Source organism: Oncorhynchus gorbuscha, linkage group LG11 (genome assembly GCF_021184085.1).
Source record: "Oncorhynchus gorbuscha isolate QuinsamMale2020 ecotype Even-year linkage group LG11, OgorEven_v1.0, whole genome shotgun sequence".
Classification (NCBI taxonomy): Eukaryota; Metazoa; Chordata; class Actinopteri; order Salmoniformes; family Salmonidae; genus Oncorhynchus; species Oncorhynchus gorbuscha.
In genome coordinates, this window is record NC_060183.1 from 61,173,474 (window position 1) to 61,191,199 (window position 17,726).

At 41.8% G+C, this 17,726-nt stretch overlaps 1 protein-coding gene across 1 annotated transcript in view; it reads left to right on the forward strand.

Moving 5' to 3' along the window:
• The window catches only part of LOC124049049 (tumor necrosis factor receptor superfamily member 10B-like), a 41,771-nt gene that overhangs the window by 7,427 nt on the left and 16,618 nt on the right, over positions 1–17,726 (forward strand). The window contains exon 2 of the mRNA XM_046370351.1: positions 17,245–17,416. Coding sequence (XP_046226307.1) covers positions 17,245–17,416 — 172 coding nt within the window. The remainder of the gene's footprint in view (positions 1–17,244; positions 17,417–17,726) is intronic.

Consider the following 17,726-nt stretch of genomic DNA (forward strand, 5'->3'; position numbering starts at 1 on the left):
GGTGCATCAAAGCAGGGACCGAGAAACTAAAAAACAGCTTCTATCTCAAGGCCATCAGACTGTTAAACAGCCACCACTAACATTGAGTGGCTGCTGCCAACACACTGACTCAACTCCATCCACTTTAATAATGGGAATAGATGTAAATTTATGTAAATATATCACTAGCCACTTAAACAATGCTACTTAATATAATGTTTACATACCCTACATTATTCATCTCATATGTATATGTATATACTGTACTCTATATCATCTACTGCATCTTTATGTAATACATGTATCACTAGCCACTTTAAACTATGCCACTTTGTTTACATACCCTACATTGCTCATCTCATATGTATATACTGTACTCAATACCATCTACTGCATCTTGCCTATGCCATTCTGTACCATCACTCATTCATATATCTTTATGTACATACAATATTCTTTATCCCTTTACGCTTGTGTGTATAAGGTAGTAGTTTTGGAATTGTTAGGTTAAATTACTCGTTGGTTATTACTGCATTGTCGGAACTAGAAGCACAAGCATTTCGCTACACTCGCATTAACATCTGCTAACCATGTGTATGTGACAAATACATTTGATTTGTATTGTTGTAATTGTCATTATAAATCGGCCGATTAATCGGTATAGCATTTTTTGTTCTTCCAATAATCGGTATCGGTGTTGAAAAATCATAATCGGTCAACCTCTAGTGGAAATATTTATATATAACACATGGAGATTATGTTGTTGACTGCACTGGGCCTTCAACACTTACAGATGTAATTTAACATCTGAATCAACACTAGAAATGTTACACTGGGCCTCCCAAGTGGTGCAGCGGTCTAAGGAACTGCATCGCATCACTACAGACCCGGGTTTGATCCCAGGCCAGCCATGACCGGGAGTCCCATAGGGTGGCACACAATTGGGCCAGCGCTGTCCAGGTTAGGGGAGGGTTTGGCCGGGGGGGGGGCTTTACTTGGCTCATCGTGCTCTAGCAACTCCTTGTGGTGGGCTGGGCGTTTGCAGACTAACTTCGATCGTCAGTTGAACAGTGTTTTCTTTGACACATTGGTGCAGCTGGCTTCCCTGTTAAGTGGGCAGGTGTTGAGAAACGCGGTTTGGCGGATCATGTTTTGGAGGACGCATGACTCGACCTTCGCCTCTCCCAATCCTGTTGGGGAGTTGCAGTGATGAGACAAGATTGCAATTGGATATCACGAAATTGGGGAGAAAAGGGGAGTAAAAAATAAATAAAAATAAAGAAATGTTACACTGAAAATCAACACTAGGTAACACTGGACAATTTGCTGTGTACAATCTAGCACTAGAGGTTGTTTTGGACAGAGTAACCTAATCATCGCATCCAAGTTTGAAGTCATGCATTTTTCCGCTACTTAGACCAAATTGCTTCTCTCTCTGGGGTGGCAATGTCATTGTTTATCTCTTCTGTAAACAACAGAAACTTCTGAAGTCTTCTCGCCAGTCAATGCTTGTTGCTAGGGGACTGCGAGCAGACTTTCAACCCCCCCTGATCGAGCGGACACTCAACCCCCCCACCCCCCAATGGTCCTCCCTCGACTCCATTGCAAATGACTGCAGTGTACTTGCCTGTCTCTTCAGTAAACTTCCTGTGTAGAAAATACACAGATTTACAGATTATTAGGGGCATCAATCCAGTCATGCCCAGCCCGCACTCATTTACACCAAATGTTATCTGTGGTTTGGTTTACTTTACTACTGGGTGTGGGTTCACACAGGAAATCACTCTCTATCTCTAACGGCAAGAAGGAAAAGACAACGATCAGGGAGACCTACTGCTTCTATATTGGTAGAAGTACAGTGAGGGAAAAAAGTATTTGATCCCCTGCTGATTTTGTACGTTTTCCCACTGACGAAGAAATGATCAGTCTGTAATTTTAATGGTAGGTTTATTTGAACAGTGAGAGACAGAATAACAACAAAAAAATCCAGAAAAACGCATGTCAAAAATGTTATAAATTGATTTGCATTTTAATGAGGGAAATAAGTATTTGACCCCTCTGTAAAACATGACATAGTACTTTGTGGCAAAACCCTTGTTGGCAATCACAGAGGTCAGACATTTTTTGTAGTTGGCCACCAGGTTTGCACACATCTCAGGAGGGTCCCCCTCCTCTTTGCAGATCTTCTCCAAGTCATTAAGGTTTCGAGGCTGACGTTTGGCAACTCAAATTTTCAGCTCCCTCCACAGATTTTCTATGGGATTAAGGTCTGGAGACTGGCTAGGCCACTCCAGGACCTTAATGTGCTTCTTCTTGAGCCACTCCTTTGTTGCCTTGGCCGTGTGTTTTAGGTCATTGTCATGCTGGAATACCCATCCACGACCCATTTTCAATGCCCTGGCTGAGGGAAGGAGGTTCTCACACAAGATTTGATGGTACATGGCCCTGTCCATCGTCCCTTTGATGCGGTGAAGTTGTCCTGTCCCCATAGCAGAAAAACACCTCCAAAGCATAATGTTTCCACCTCCATGTTTGACGGTGGGGATGGTGTGCTTGAGGTCATAGGCAGTATTCCTCCTCCTCCAAGCACAGCGAGTTGACATGATGCCAAGGAGCTCCATTTTGGTCTCATCTGACCAGAACACTTTCACCCAGTTGTCCTCTGAATCATTCAAATGTTTATTGGCAAACTTCAGAAGGACATGCGCCCGCAGTGGGACCTTGCGGGCGCTGCAGGATTTCAGTCCTTCACGGCGTAGTGTTACCAATTGTTTTCTTGGTGACTATGGTCCCAGCTGCCTTGAGATCATTGACAAGATCCTCCCGTGCAGTTCTTTGCTGATTGCTCACCGATCTCATATTCATTGCAACTCTCCGAGGTGAGATCTTGCATGGAGCCCCAGGCCGAGGGAGATTGACAGTTATTTTGTGTTTCTTTTATTTGCGAATAAACAATATTGTACCTGACATCCTTGGAGAACTCTTTGGTCTTGGCCATGGTGGAGAGTTTGGAATCTGAATGATTGATTGCTTCTGTGGACGGGTGTCTTTTATACAGGTAACAAACTGAGATTAGGAGCACTCCCTTTAAGAGTGTGCTCCTAATCTCAGCTCGTTACCTGTATAAAAGACACCTGGGAGCCAGAAAGGGGGTCAAATGTTTATTTCCCTCATTAAAATGCAAATCAATTTATAATATTTTTGACATGCGTTTTTCTGGATTTTTTTGTTGTTATTCTGTCTCTCACTGTTCAAATAAACCTACCATTAAAGTGATAGACTGATCATTTCTTTGTCAGTGGCCAAACGTACACAATCAGCAGGGGATCAAATACTTTTTTCCCTCACTGTACAAGTTCAACAGTGTGGCTAAAGATAGGATCCACTATTGGTCACCAAAGCTACTTCATGCTATGTATGGTTCACAATTAAAAGTCACATAGCAAACATATATGTCTAAAACTATAGAACTTTAGAATATATCTCCTATATGATACTGTCTTTTATAATACTGTCTCAAAGATACAAACCATGGAACGGTGAAAGGAAAGAGTACCAGGCTGGCACCACTTACATTCCATTGCAAGCACTGGCGTTGATAGAGTAGAGAAGTCACATGCAGACTACAGCCTACAGTATGATGCAACCCCAGTGCAAGCCTTTTAATCAGAGGGCAGGTTGTCAGTGTGGTGGTTAGACTCACTCACAGGTCTGACTGATCGGTTCTCGTTTAGAGTTCATATCAAACCTCAGAACGTAAAAGGAAGGATGTGGTGGGAAGGTGTGATCGTGTTAACATTTTTCACTCTATCATTTTTATCACCAAGGAAAAGAACAAACAGAGTGGCGGTTTTTAATATGTATGTCATTGAATAGACATTCAATGTACATCTTTGAATCACACCTGTTACTGTAATCTCCTCAGTGAAAAGGGTTGATAAGGACTAGTGAAGGTGACGTGTTCCTCTATTAACTACTCATTCATTCCAGACATGCAGTCAAATATCTGAACCACTTACAGCGCATGACCAAAACTTGTTTACGTGTTTAAAATGTAATATGACGTCATGTGTTGACCAAGTTAATCTGCAAATACACCTGTTCAACACCTTATGTATAACTCAGTTTTCTGTAGCCACTGTAGACAGACAGACAGAGAGACAGACAGAGTGCAAGAGTTTCACCTGACATAACTGGCATTTATGACACCCACTTAACCTGAGGAACATGCCAAGACATGTTTGATATAGTTGAAGTTGCTCTACATTCTCAAATTGGTGCCTTCACTATTATTAACTGTTGTTGATGTAAGATTGATGTGTAGCACATTGGTGTTCATTATGATTGTTTGGATAAATCAATTGACTTTATCCGAGACCTAGACCTATCTGTTTGATGCAGTTGTTATCCAGCAATTCTGTCAGGATTACCTGTTACTCATGAAACACAGATAGTGAACCTTGTACTTTATTTCATGGTACATGAGTTACTAGTTATTTACTAAGAAATGACTTACTAAAATTGAAACTAGATAATAATAACATTAACTACATCGTTGTTTCTTTGAGATTCATTAACCTCCTATAGCTCAGTGATTTACTGTGTAAAGAATGCATTTCATTGACTACCAGTTCAACTAAAGTGCATTCATGAAAACTCAGACAGTTTGATGTCTGAATTATCACCAGTCTGAACACAGACATCCGGAACACTACCTAGGATGCCATGTCCTATCATTGACAGTTTGATGTCTGAATTATCACCAGTCTGAACACAGACATCCGGAACACTACCTAGGATGGCATGTCCTATCATTGACAGTTTGATGTCTGAATTATCACCAGTCTGAACACAGACATCCGGAACACTACCTAGGATGGCATGTCCTATCATTGACAGTTTGATGTCTGAATTATCACCAGTCTGACCACAGACATCCGGAACACTACCTAGGATAGCATGTCCTATCATTGACAGTTTGATGTCTGAATTATCACCAGTCTGACCACAGACATCCGGAACACTACCTAGGATGGCATGTCCTATCATTGACAGTTTGATGTCTGAATTATCACCAGTCTGACCACAGACATCCGGAACACTACCTAGGATGGCATGTCCTATCATTGACAGTTGCCACACTTCTGTTTGAAATTTGAGTTCGAACTGCCTCAAAAGGTGTCTCACAACCCTGCCAAGTCCTCAATCTATTTTTTACCTCTCAGATCTTATACCAAATAACGCAAAAATGTTCCTAGGATGTTAAACGCGCCCCAACCTTTGTTCATAGGGTGGGATAGTGTTTACAAAGACATAAATCACACGTTGAGATGGTCACTTAGGCCCTGTAGTCATATTGGACCAGACACACAGTCTGAATCTTTATGGATAAGACTATAAAGTATCCAGTGGCTTCAAAGAGCTTTTTATTTGGAGACACCCTGTTATGGCACTAATGTGATTGTCTTTGGAACAAGGTAATGGACTCTCTTTAGAGATTTGTGAGTGAGTCACTCTTCTCTTTCTCTCCTTCTTCCCTTCTCTCTATCTCGCTCCACACTCCAACAGCCTACCAATAGCTGTGCCATTCCTTTCTAACTTGGTCAAATTCAATACATGGGTTGAAATGAACTTAACTCTTTGCTAAAAATACAAAATGTTACACTCAAGCTAATAGGTGGCATTAAGTTGGCTATCTACAGTGTTACCGTGAAGTTAGTTTCACAGAAGGTAAAACTAGGGCTGTGTGATACGGCCTAAAAATGATATCTCTATTTTTTTGTTCGCAATATATACAGTACCAGTCAAAAGTTTGGACACACCTACTCATTCAAGGGTTTTTCTAATTTGTACTATTTTCTACATTGGAGAATAATTGTGAAGACATCAACTATTAAATAACACACATGGAATCATGTAGTAACCAAACAAGTGTTTAAAAAATCTAACTATATTTTGTATTTTAGATTTTTCAAAGTAGCCAACCTTGCCTTGATGTTGAAATCAAGTGGCCTACCTTAATTCTCAGAATGAGAAGGAGTTGCCAATTCCTTTTTATAATTGTGTTTTATGCTTATTGCACATTTATAAAACACAGAGGAGACAGCAAGTATAACAGTATTTGGCTAAAATGCTGCTAGTGGTACATGATACCCTAATGCCGTGCAAACTGAGCATTAATTTTCCAGAATCAATGTTCATTGATACTCTCATTTTAGTAGTGTATGCTCTGCACTAAATTTGAGTAGTTGAGATGTAAAAGGGTCTCGTTAGAAAAGTTAACCTCCTCTTACAGTAAAATAATTTCTCAATGTGTTTCGGTGTCCATAGGACCGATTTCTGTTGGACCAAACCTCAAATGCAAATAGCGAGTTGAAACCGCTTGTCAGAGAGGAAGATATGATATTTCAACTTTGTTGGCATAAGAGGCAGGGGACGGGCTTGGTGTGTGTGTGTAAACCATAGAGGAAGAGGCGAAGGAAGAGGTTTCACTCTCGCTAAAATCTGTCCAAAATAAGTCCATTGCGTTTCTATGGGCTTATTTAGGACCTATGGGCTTATTTTTACCCGCCTTTGGTACAACGACTCCCATTGTTAGGCCAGAGATGGGCATCTTGTCATTATACAGTTGAAGTCGGAAGTTTACATACATCTTAGCCAAATATATTTAAACTCCGTTTTTCACCATTCCTGACATTTAATCCTAGTAAAAAGTCCCTGTCGTTTAGGTCAGTTAGGATCACCACTTTATTTTAAGAATGTGAAATGTCAGAATAATAGTAGAGTTTGATTTATTTAAGCTTTTATTTCTTTCATCACATTCCCAGTGGGTCAGAAATGTACATACACTCAATTAGTAGTTGGTAGCATTCCCTTGTTTAACTTGGGTGAATTTTGGCCCATTCCTCCTGACAGAGCTGGTGTATCTGGGTCAGGTTTGTAGGCCTCCTTGCTCGCACACGCTTTTTCAGTTCTGCCCACACATTTTCTATGGGATTGAGGTCAGGACTTTGTGATGGCCACTCGAATACCTTGACTTTGTTGTCCTTAAGCCATTTTGCCACAACTTTGGAAGTGTGCTTGGGATCATTGTCCATTTGGAAGACCCATTTGCAACCAAGCTTTAACTTCCTGACTGATGTCTTGAGATGTTGCTTCAATATATCCACATAATTTCCATCCCTCATGATGGCATCTATTTTGTGAAATGCACCAGTCCCTCCTGCAGCAAAGCATCCCCACAAAATGATGCTGCCACCCCCGTGCTTCACGGGTGGGATGGTGTTCTTCGGCTTGCAAGCCTCCCCCTTTTTCCTCCATCGGTACGATGGTCATTATGGCCAAACAGTTCTATTTTTGTTTCATCTGACCAGAGGACATTTCTCCAAAAAGTGCAATCTTTGTCCCCATGTGCAGTTGCAAACCGTAGTCTGGCTTTTTTATAGCGATTTTGGAGCAGTGGCTTCTTCCTTGCTGAGCGGCCTTTCAGATTATGTCAATATAGGACTCGTTTTACTGTGGCTATAGATAATTTTGTACCTGTTTCCTCCAGCATCTTCTCAAGGTCCTTTGCTGTTGTACTGGGTTTGATTTGCACTTTTTGCACCAAAGTACGTTCATCCCTAGGAGACAGACCGCCTCTCCTTCCTGAGCGGTATGACGGCTGCGTGGTCCCATGGTGTGTATACTTGCGTATTATTGTTTGTACAGATGAACATGGTACCTTCAGGCGTTTGGAAATTGCTCCCAAGGATGAACCAGACTTGTGGAGTTCCACAATTTTCCCATGATGTCAAGCAGAGGCACTGAGTTTGAAGGTAGGCCTTGAAATACATCCACAGGTATACCTCCAATCGGCTCAAATGATGTCAATTAGCCTATCAGAAGCTTCTAAAGCCATGACATCATTTTCTGGAATTTTCCAAACTGTTTAAAGGCACAGTCAACTTAGTGTATGTAAACTTCTGACCCACTGGAATTGTGATACAGTGAATTATAAGTGAAATAATCTGTCTGTAAACAGTTGTTGGAAAAATTACTTGTGTCATGCACAAAGTAGATGTCCTTTCTGACTTGCCAAATCTGTAGTTTGTTTACAAGAAATTTGTGGAGTGGTTAAAAACAAGTTTTAATGATTCCAACCTAAGTGTATGTAAACTTCCCACTTCAACTGTATACAGATTTCTGGTGTGAATGTGGAGGTGCACACAGCACAGAGGAGCAAAGGAGACTAGACCAAAAATACAATATGAGAACAAACAGACATAAACGCTCATAAAAACGACAAATTACAAAACCTAGATTCTTACGATACAGGCATTTGGAAAATCGTGCAAATACATTCAACATATCACCCAGCCCTAGGTCAAACTCCTACTCAACAAAAGGGTGATTTTGAAAGGACCTTTTCAGGTCAATGTTTTTGTGTAAAGCTACGCAACAATAAACCTCACAGAATTCCCCCTTGCCCCCATCTCCCACCACACACTTGCGTGCACATACTGGTACGCACACTGGATGTGTTCAAACATAAAGAGTAGTTAACTAAAGCACACTTGTTTGACTCTTTACCACAGCTCTTAGATATTTCAGCCCACTTATTTCTCACACTTCATCAAGGCACTAAGTCAGATGTATTGTGGTCACTCAGGGCCTCATTGTCAGTTGTGTTAGCAACCACAACTGTTTGACTTTGAGCAGAAAATTTACAAAGGTTGTTGTCTACCTCTTGTACGAAGGTAAAAGTCAACTAACCTAACCTATCACACACTGTAACCCAGTGTCACACACATACGTACAGTACACACGCTGTGCAATGGCTCAGTAATCAGTGAACCCTACTCCGATGAGGAAACCGAGTGTGTGTGTCTTGGAGCTGTGGCTTCCTTGAGTTAAAAATAACTGCCAGAGCGGATACGACCTAGTGGCTCTTGGCCCGGGCCAGGCTTGGACTAGGAGGACTAGGACTAGCCATTGAGAGAGAGAGAGAGAGAGAGAGAGAGAGAGAGAGAGAGAGAGAGAGAGAGAGAGAGAGAGAGAGAGAGAGAGAGAGAGAGAGAGAGAGAGAGAGAGAGAGAGAGAGAGAGAGAGAGAGAGAGAGAGAGAGAGAGAGAGAGAGAGAGAGAGAGAGAGAGAGAGAGAGAGAGAGAGAGAGAGAGAGAGAGAGAGAGAGAGAGAGAGAGAGAGAGAGAGAGAGAGAGCAGTGTTGAGCTGAAGCCTCGGCATTGTCTGGGCCTTCCTGTACACCCTGGGAGGAGGGGGATGCACCGTTTCACATGCTCCCTACTGATACGCTGTGTCCGTGTGTCTGTATGCATGTCTGATGGTGGATACTGTATGTGTGGCATTGAAGTTTGGTGTCATCGTGTCGTGTATGTGTTTACATAATGTGTGTGTTTGTGCGACTGTGCATGCTTATGTGTTTTGTTTTGTTTTGTTTTGGTGTTTTTGAGGGGCTTTATATACTACACTGTATTTGTTTGTGCAGTATATAACATAAAGCCACACACTCTCACCCCCAACATATATCTTAATGTTATGTGTTAGTGTCTGATAAAGAATGCAGTTGTGGTGGGTGAGTGACTTGTTGTTAATGGTACAAGCTGTGATGTACCATACCCCAGACCCCTACCACAGAAGAGGTACACATACTGTATACAGTATGCCACGCTGGTTTATTACTGAAAGGCATATAACTAGAGCACGTCTTCTCCTCCCAGCTTCAAAAGATAAGCTGGATTTATCTCTCAAGTAGAAGAACAGTTTACTTGCAGCATCTTGTTCAGGGTTATCTATGTGGGTTTGAATGGTCAAGTATCTAACTTGGGCTTACTCAAGAGTAATGTGAGTCAATTTAACACACTTTCATTTAGGAATTTCCAGATGTAAAGAGGGAGAGAAAGTAAACTAAAAGAGTGGTGTGTCATCAAAACATCAAAGGATGCATTTCAAAATGATACACTACCATGAGGAATGTTGCTAGTATATGGGTGCACACTATCAGTTAGACATGTAATGATATACAGTATTGTACATTTGGCTACAGGGCAGTGTTTTTACTAATGCTATTGAAGGTTACCTATTATTTACATGGTTATACCGGTAGGAAAGAAAAGAGTGCAGGAGTCTGAACAGACTAAGAACTAGATACGTTGTGGTTTGTATCTTGAATTACAGTCAAACTGAAAACAAGTACCTTGTTTTTTGTTGTTGCCTTTCAGTTTTGGACTTTCAGTAAATCAAGATGCAAACCACAATGTGTCGTGTTCTGAGTCAGGTACTTTGGAATCTCTTAGGGGTGAGTGAGATGAGTAATACTTGAATGTCTCCTCGAGTGAAGACCTCGACCTGTAATATACAGTGTCTTCAGAATGTATTCACATCCCGTGACTTAATCTGCATTTTGTTGTGTTACAGCCTGAATTTAAAATGGATTAAATTGAGATTTTGTGTCAATGATCTACACACAGCAATACCCCGTTATGTCGAAGTGGAATTATGTTTGTTTTTTAAATGTGTACAAATTAATTAAAAATGAAAAGCTGAAATGTCTTGAGTCCGTAAGTATTCAACCCCTTTGTTATGGCAAGCGTAAATACCCTGAACAAAAATATAAACGCAATATGCAACAATTTTAAAGATTTGACTGAGTCAGTCAATTGAAATAAATAAATTAAGCCCTAATCTGTGGATTTCACCTGACTGGGAATAAAGATATGAATCTGTTGGTCACAGATACATAAAAAAGAAGTAGGGGCGTGGATCAGAAAACCAGTCAGTATCTGATGTGAACACCATTTGTCTCATGCAGTGCAACTCCTTTACATAGAGTTGATCAGGCTGTTGATTGTGGCCTTTGTAATGTCCCACTCCTCTTCAATGGCTGTGTGAAGTTGCTGGATAGTGGCGGGAACTGGAACACGTCGATCCAGAGCATCCCAAACATGCTCAATGGGTGACATGTCTGGTGAGTATGCAGGCCATTTGAAGAACTGGGACATTTTCACCTCCCAGAATGTTCTAATCAAATCAAATTCTATTGGTCGCATGCACATTTAGCAGATGTTGTTCCATAGAGAAGGTCTTGATCTACTTCAAATAAGGTCTGTGTTTCGTGCAGACTTAAACCACCTTGCCGTTTTGATACCTGTGTAAATCTCACTAGGATAAGGTACCGTTTGTCAAAATATTTTCATGAATCCACTCTATAAAAAAAAAGATCTTCGCTTATATTTAGCCAATATTGATCAGAATTACCTGTCATATGGATATCTACAGTTATAAAATTGGCAAGGTGGTGTAAGCCTACACGAAACGCAGACCTTATTTTAAGTGAATCTAAAAATATCCTATGGAATAAATGAATGTAGGAAACGCTTTTCAGATTTTGCTAGAAGGTGTCATGGGAATTATGACTCGCACTTTGGTAGTCAACTCTTACCATGTCCATTATTAAAATAAGATTTCCTGCATATAGAAATTACAGTTTTTGTTTTCAACATTCATCACAGGTAACTTAAACTCAAACAGTTGAGAGTATTTGTCTCCTAAGCAGACTCTTCAGTATCATTGTCACTTCAGAGCTGTGTGTGTGTTTTACAGATGGCAGAGAAAAGCAGAGCACCAGTGTGGGACTATTACATAGAATTGGCACCAGGGAAAGCAAGGTGTCTTATTTGTGATAAAGATGTAAGCATGGGGTCAGCAACGGCTAAATCAAAAAATAACCTGTGGAATCACCTTAAGAACACCCATCCAAAAGCCCATATGTATTATATTAAGTTAAAATAAAAGTGTTCATTGTTCATTCGGTATTGTTGCAATTGTCATTATTACAAAAATGTGTGTATATATACAGTATATACACATTTTTTTAAATCGTCCGATTAATCGGTATCGGCTTTTTTTGTCCTCCAATAATCGGTATCGGCGTTGAAAAATCATAATTGGTCGACCTCTACTCTGCACTCACTGTGTTTCTATCTCAGCCTATCTTCTTCGCAGTACTTTCCTTCACTAATCTGAACCTCCATATCAGGGCCTGTTTCCTTCATCCGCCTGTCCAGTTAATCTGAACGGATGGGTGTACAGTATCCCCACTAACACGTATTTCCCTCCCAGATAATGGATGAGTGACTAATGGGAAAGGCATGATCGGGATACAGATGAGGGTCAGGGTCCCACTCCCCAGGGGTGTAATGAGGTACAGCCTGCTGCTCCTTATCAGATATGGCTCTGATTGAAATCATCTGTTTTATATCAAATAAAGTACATTCTGACTTGACCCCGCTGCTGTGTGTGTGTGTGTGTGTGTGTGTGTGTGTGTGTGTGTGTGTGTGTGTGTGTGTGTGTGTGTGTGTGTGTGTGTGTGTGTGTGTGTGTGTGTGTGTGTGTGTGTGTGTGTGTGTGTGTGTGTGTGTGTGTGTGTGTGTGTCCCACTTTCCTGAGATAATGAGGCTCACTGTAGGACCCACAGGAGGGGAATAAAACCCTCTAAATGCCACATTGATAACCTGCTCGGCTGAAAGGGGGTCCTGTCATTCAGTAATAAATACAACTTCAGTGTACACAGTGGCATATGTCGAGTGTTCCAGGGCAATTTGGAAGTACCCCTGGCAATGACAGGAATTAGATGAGAGTAACTGCCGCTGGACTGGGAGACAGTGAGGCTCACAAAGGCTGCAGTCCATTCATTCTCGCTCTCTCTTTCTTTCGCTCTCTGTCTCTTTTTTCTCGCTCTCTTTTTTCTCTCTCTCTATCTTTCTCTGTTTCTCTCTTTGCCTCACTCTCTCTGCCATGTGCAGGCCAGGATGTCTGCTGTACTGTACTACACTTGAGTATTTAGTATTGGTGGGCTGCCAGAGACCAGGGATTGTGGCTTTAGGACTTGGAGGGATCTTTTTCAGCACTGAGGTTAAGGTGGCCACTCCGGTCCTCTTCCTTATGAAACTCTACCACATTGTGGCTGGTCTAAGAGTGTGTGTGTGTTTGTCTCAGTGTGTGTGTGTGTGTGTGTGTGTGTGTGTGTGTGTGTGTGTGTGTGTGTGTGTGTGTGTGTGTGTGTGTGTGTGTGTGTGTGTGTGTGTGTGTGTGTGTGTGTGTGTGTGTGTGTGTGTGTGTGTGTGTGTGTGTGTGTGTGTGTGTGTGTGTGTGTGTGTGTGTGGTTTTACTATCCTTGTGGGGACCAGAAGTGCTCTCAAGGATAGTAAAACAAGGAAAATTCGGACAAGTGGGGACATTTCAGCGGTCCCCACAAAGAAAAAGGCCTTTAGGCTTAGGGTATAGGGTTACAGTTAGGGTTTTAGGGTTAGGGAAAATAGAATTTTGAATGGGAATTAATTGTTTGGTCCCCACAAGAATAGTTAACCAAATGTGTGTGTGTGTGTCTGTGTGTCTATTCATGCGTGTGCGTTGCATGCATGTTCTGCCCAGTTTTTACATAATCAGGTCAATACAATTTTTAAATGATTTCTTTGAAATTTTTCAATACATTTTTATATTTGTAGCTACTTTTTAAGTAAATACATGCAGTCAACTTGTGCAATACATTAGGAGATAAAGCTGATTGCGATCTTCAATTAACCTGTCACATTATTGTACATTATGAAGCTTACCATCGTTCCCTAGAACAGTTGAGCCAGTCACGTGTTTGTTTGTAAATAACGGAACGGAGGAAGCGGGAGCAGTGGAGTCCAGCTGTGTATTGACAGGGGTCGTGTTTTATATTGAAAGTCAACAGTGTTTTTTGCTTCAATAGAGTGATTAGGGTCATGCAACTATAGTTTTCCTTCACAGAAAACATATTAGTGCACATTTGGCAGAAAATAGCTTCATTTTCATCAGATGACAACAGAAGTGCAATGCTATATTTTGTTTTACAAAACTATGCACGGCCATTATATGTCTAATATTCATTATAGAAAGCCAGCTACATTTCCAAATGTTTTGCTTAAAGTTAATCTTGCATTTTACCTGAGGCTACACCGAAAGGTACTGGAGAAAAGTGACGCTGTCTGCTGATAGAATGCCTCGTTTGTTAATTCTCCTCCGAGTGGAAAAGTGCAACTGAAGCACAGAATTAGCATTTTGGTGATATTTATTTTTACCTTTATTTAATAGATGCCCAATGGGCTTTTTTTGTGGGATTTCTTTGGGCACCCCTTGTGTACTAAGCCGGTAAAACTGTAAATCCCAGAATGAGAGAAGGGCGGTATGATGATATGAAAATCTGGTTAATGCCCAAGCCTAGTAACTAACAAGGAAATAACCAGTGTGACATGAAAGTGCAGGCAGTTACACAAAAGGTGTGTGAAAAGTGGTAAGGCCTGTAGTCAAGTGTACAGGTAGCTGTAATGTTGGTCAATCAGGTTTGAGGCATAATTTAAATTGTCTGCATTTAGAACTCAGTACTGAATAATATGTATGTCTGCTACTCAGTTTCTTACCAAGAGCTTACTGTACAATATGGAAGTCATTTAGCAGAATAGACAGAGTTTTTCCCCAATTCAACACTTGGGCATCAAACCTCAGTCACACAAAAAACTCTCTTTCTAATGGCCATGGCTCAATGGGAAAATTCCATTGTTAGATATTCCTCCTCCCCATAAAGTGACCTTTTTCCTCTTTGAGGCGCCTGTAAACTGCTGAGACAAGAACAGGTTTGTCTGTGAGGTTGGGATGGCTGCTGCATGGAGGAATCTAGTGATCCACAGGCCCAGGAATGCACTCAGACAGGATGTTATGTCACTGCTCAGCAGCCCTTCGTGTTTGTGTGTGTGTGTGTGCGCACGTGCGTGCGCGTGTATATTTTCCAGTAGCAACCTGAGGGGTATATACAACTGAAGTAGGATCAGGGAGTTAGCTATCTAACTTGCCTAAAAATTCTGAAATAACATTTATGGAGGGGATAAGCTCGAAATAGGCGTTGTCTAAATGACTCGACAACCAAAAAGTTTAGCTTTCTTACTTAACCAAAAAATCTAGATATTTAGTTATAAAATCAAGTTATAACTCATTGATCCAGCTTTGTAGTATACCCTTCAGGCTTTTGAACATAACCATGGTTAGTTACGCTTCTAAGCAAGCCTGATTACTGTTTGTAGGATTTGTCAAGGTTTCACTACTTCTCTTGTCTATAGTGTGCTTCCAATGCACGGCTCAATCTCTCCTCACTCTTCCCTGGTTGGGCTTTTCTCCTTTTTCTATCTTTCCCTCTTTCACAAATGCAAAATGCACACATGCATGCTGTCGTTTTCCCCTTCTCCTTTTTCACACGGCCTCAGTCCTTTGCTTTCACCCTCTCCCCTCCCACAGTCACACATTCAACTCTTTAACTAGCTCTGTACAATCTCATAAACTATTAACCCCTCTATCTTTTCCTCTCTCCCCCTTCTCTATCATTCTCTCTTTCTGCCCTCTCTTTCTCCCACTCCCCCCTCTCTTTGCCTCTTCTCTCTCACTATGTTTGGATAAAGCTAAATGGTGTGATTGTGAGTGCTCTGCTGGTCGTCTGCCCCTCCGCTCCACCTCCCCGTGTCTGTGGAAAGTCTGACGTGAGCAGAGAGAGCGGGGAGAGGGGGTGGGAGGGGGGAGAAGGAGAGAGCCAGCAAAAGGCTCGGTAGGTGCACAGCAGCGCTGCACCGGCCAGGAAACTCTCTGTGAACAACAAGGCATGGCCGGCCGCCTTCCACTGATCCAAGTGAGGAACGACTGGAGCTTAGACTCAGGAGTCAAGTCTGTTTGTCAGGAGTCAACTTCAGTCTGTAAGGAGTCAAATCTACTGTAGTCTTACACAAGTCAACTCCAGTCTGTCAGGAGTCAACTCTACTGTAGTCTTACACAAGTCAACTCCAGTCTATTAGGAGTCAACTCCACTAGTTTCCCAGGAATTCCATGTAACCCACCATTTGAGTAGACACTATGTTCATCCACTGTCTTTGTTTACAAACTACTCCCCCAAAATTATAGTACCAGAAATCTGTGATTTCAATACGTTATGTTATTTGACCATGGGAAAAATAAAAGAGCTATTGTGTAAGTATTGTGGGTTAGATTGAACTGAGCGCTGTGTGCCAGTTATGAGGGTGGGAGGGTGGTGGGGCACGGTGGGGTCTATGAGAGAGAGACAAAACCTACCAAAACTAGGCCGCTCATTTACACGAGGAGGTGTCACATTGCTTCCAAGGGGCTTCGTGGTGGTGTCGCATGTCGGCCCAGTCAAAGCGCTGGGGTTTTAAGAATGTGGGTCATTTGATGTAGAAGTACTAAAGTGTGTTGTTTGCCAGTGAATAGGACCTTCTCACAGTGACAAGGTGAAAAGGCGTATGAACAAACACTGGTGCCTTTGGGCCACACTAAAGTGCTCCTCTGTATTCTGCTCTGTCCCCCCAATCCATACAAGCCCTGTTATTATCCAGCACAGGAATGGATTACTGGGATCACATCTGATATGGGCAGCAACATACTAGCTTTAGCTATAGGATACCCTATCAATCTCCATTGTCTCCTCACTAGAGAGGATTATGGTTGCCCAAGACAATGGATTTAACCAAAATGACATTTTGAATAGATTGAAATTGTTTGGATACTCTTTGAACTATCTGTTTGAAGTGTGTCTGTGTAATTAATAAAAAAATCTATGCACAATATACATATTTATATTTTTGCTGGTTTAGAATCAGATACTTTTTAATAGAATGGTATTGCACTCCACCACATTTTTTAAAAATCTGGTTTGAACGTTTATGTTTTTATCCCTGGGATCTTCTTTGAACCCCAGAACAGTGATGAAACGTGACCTGGCCATTCAACATGCCTAGAATCCTTCTTCAAAAACTGTATTGAATGGCATTAATTAACATTTAAAATCAGTATATGGTGTAAACTCTGCATACATACACATGTTATGTTGTTTTCTAACTCCAGCCTGCTCTCCTAATTGGCTGTCCTCTGCAGATGTTCAGATCAGGTGGTTCAAATTAGGCCCCAGATTGCTCGCACACAGTTGCTTATGAGAATACAAACTCTCTTCTCTCCCCGCTCCCAAGCGGGTGGGCGAGTGAGTGTTTATATAGATTGGTAATGTGAACCTCTCCCTCCTGTATGATATGAATGAGAGCAATCTCTCTCTCTTTCCCAGTCTTTCTCTCACTCTCTCTTGCTGCACTGCCCTTTCCAGGTCGTCATTGTAAGTAAGAATGTGTTGTTAATTGACTTACCTGGTGAAATGAAAGTAAATGAAACTTTCTCCTACCCTGCCTCCTCTAGGTGGTGGTGTTCTTGCTGTGCTCAGGGCTGGCCTGCTGTGGGGCGGAGCTCAGGGGCGTGTTGGCGGCCCAGTGGTCCGGCGATGACAGGAACCGAACGCAGCGACACAAAACCTGTGTGGAGAACCAGCAGTACCGCCATCAGGACCTCTGCTGCCTCAACTGCCAGGCCGGTAAGGAGAACCCAGGCCCAAAACCTGATCTAGAACCCAAGCGATAACTTTGGTTATATACACTGCCAGGCTATCAGTACAGGCCAGCAGAATCAGAGCTACTAGAACCTGAGCCCGGAACCAGAACTACAATCACACTTTATAAATAAAACATAGAACCCAAGCTTGAACCAGTCCTTCTAATACATAATCAACAGGCCTTCCAGAGAGGAGGGAACTCATTACTTTGACTATAACATTATTTCAGTCAGAGTAATGCCAACTATGTGAGGATAGCAGAGCAGAGCGGAACCTATGCCCAAGCTAGCGG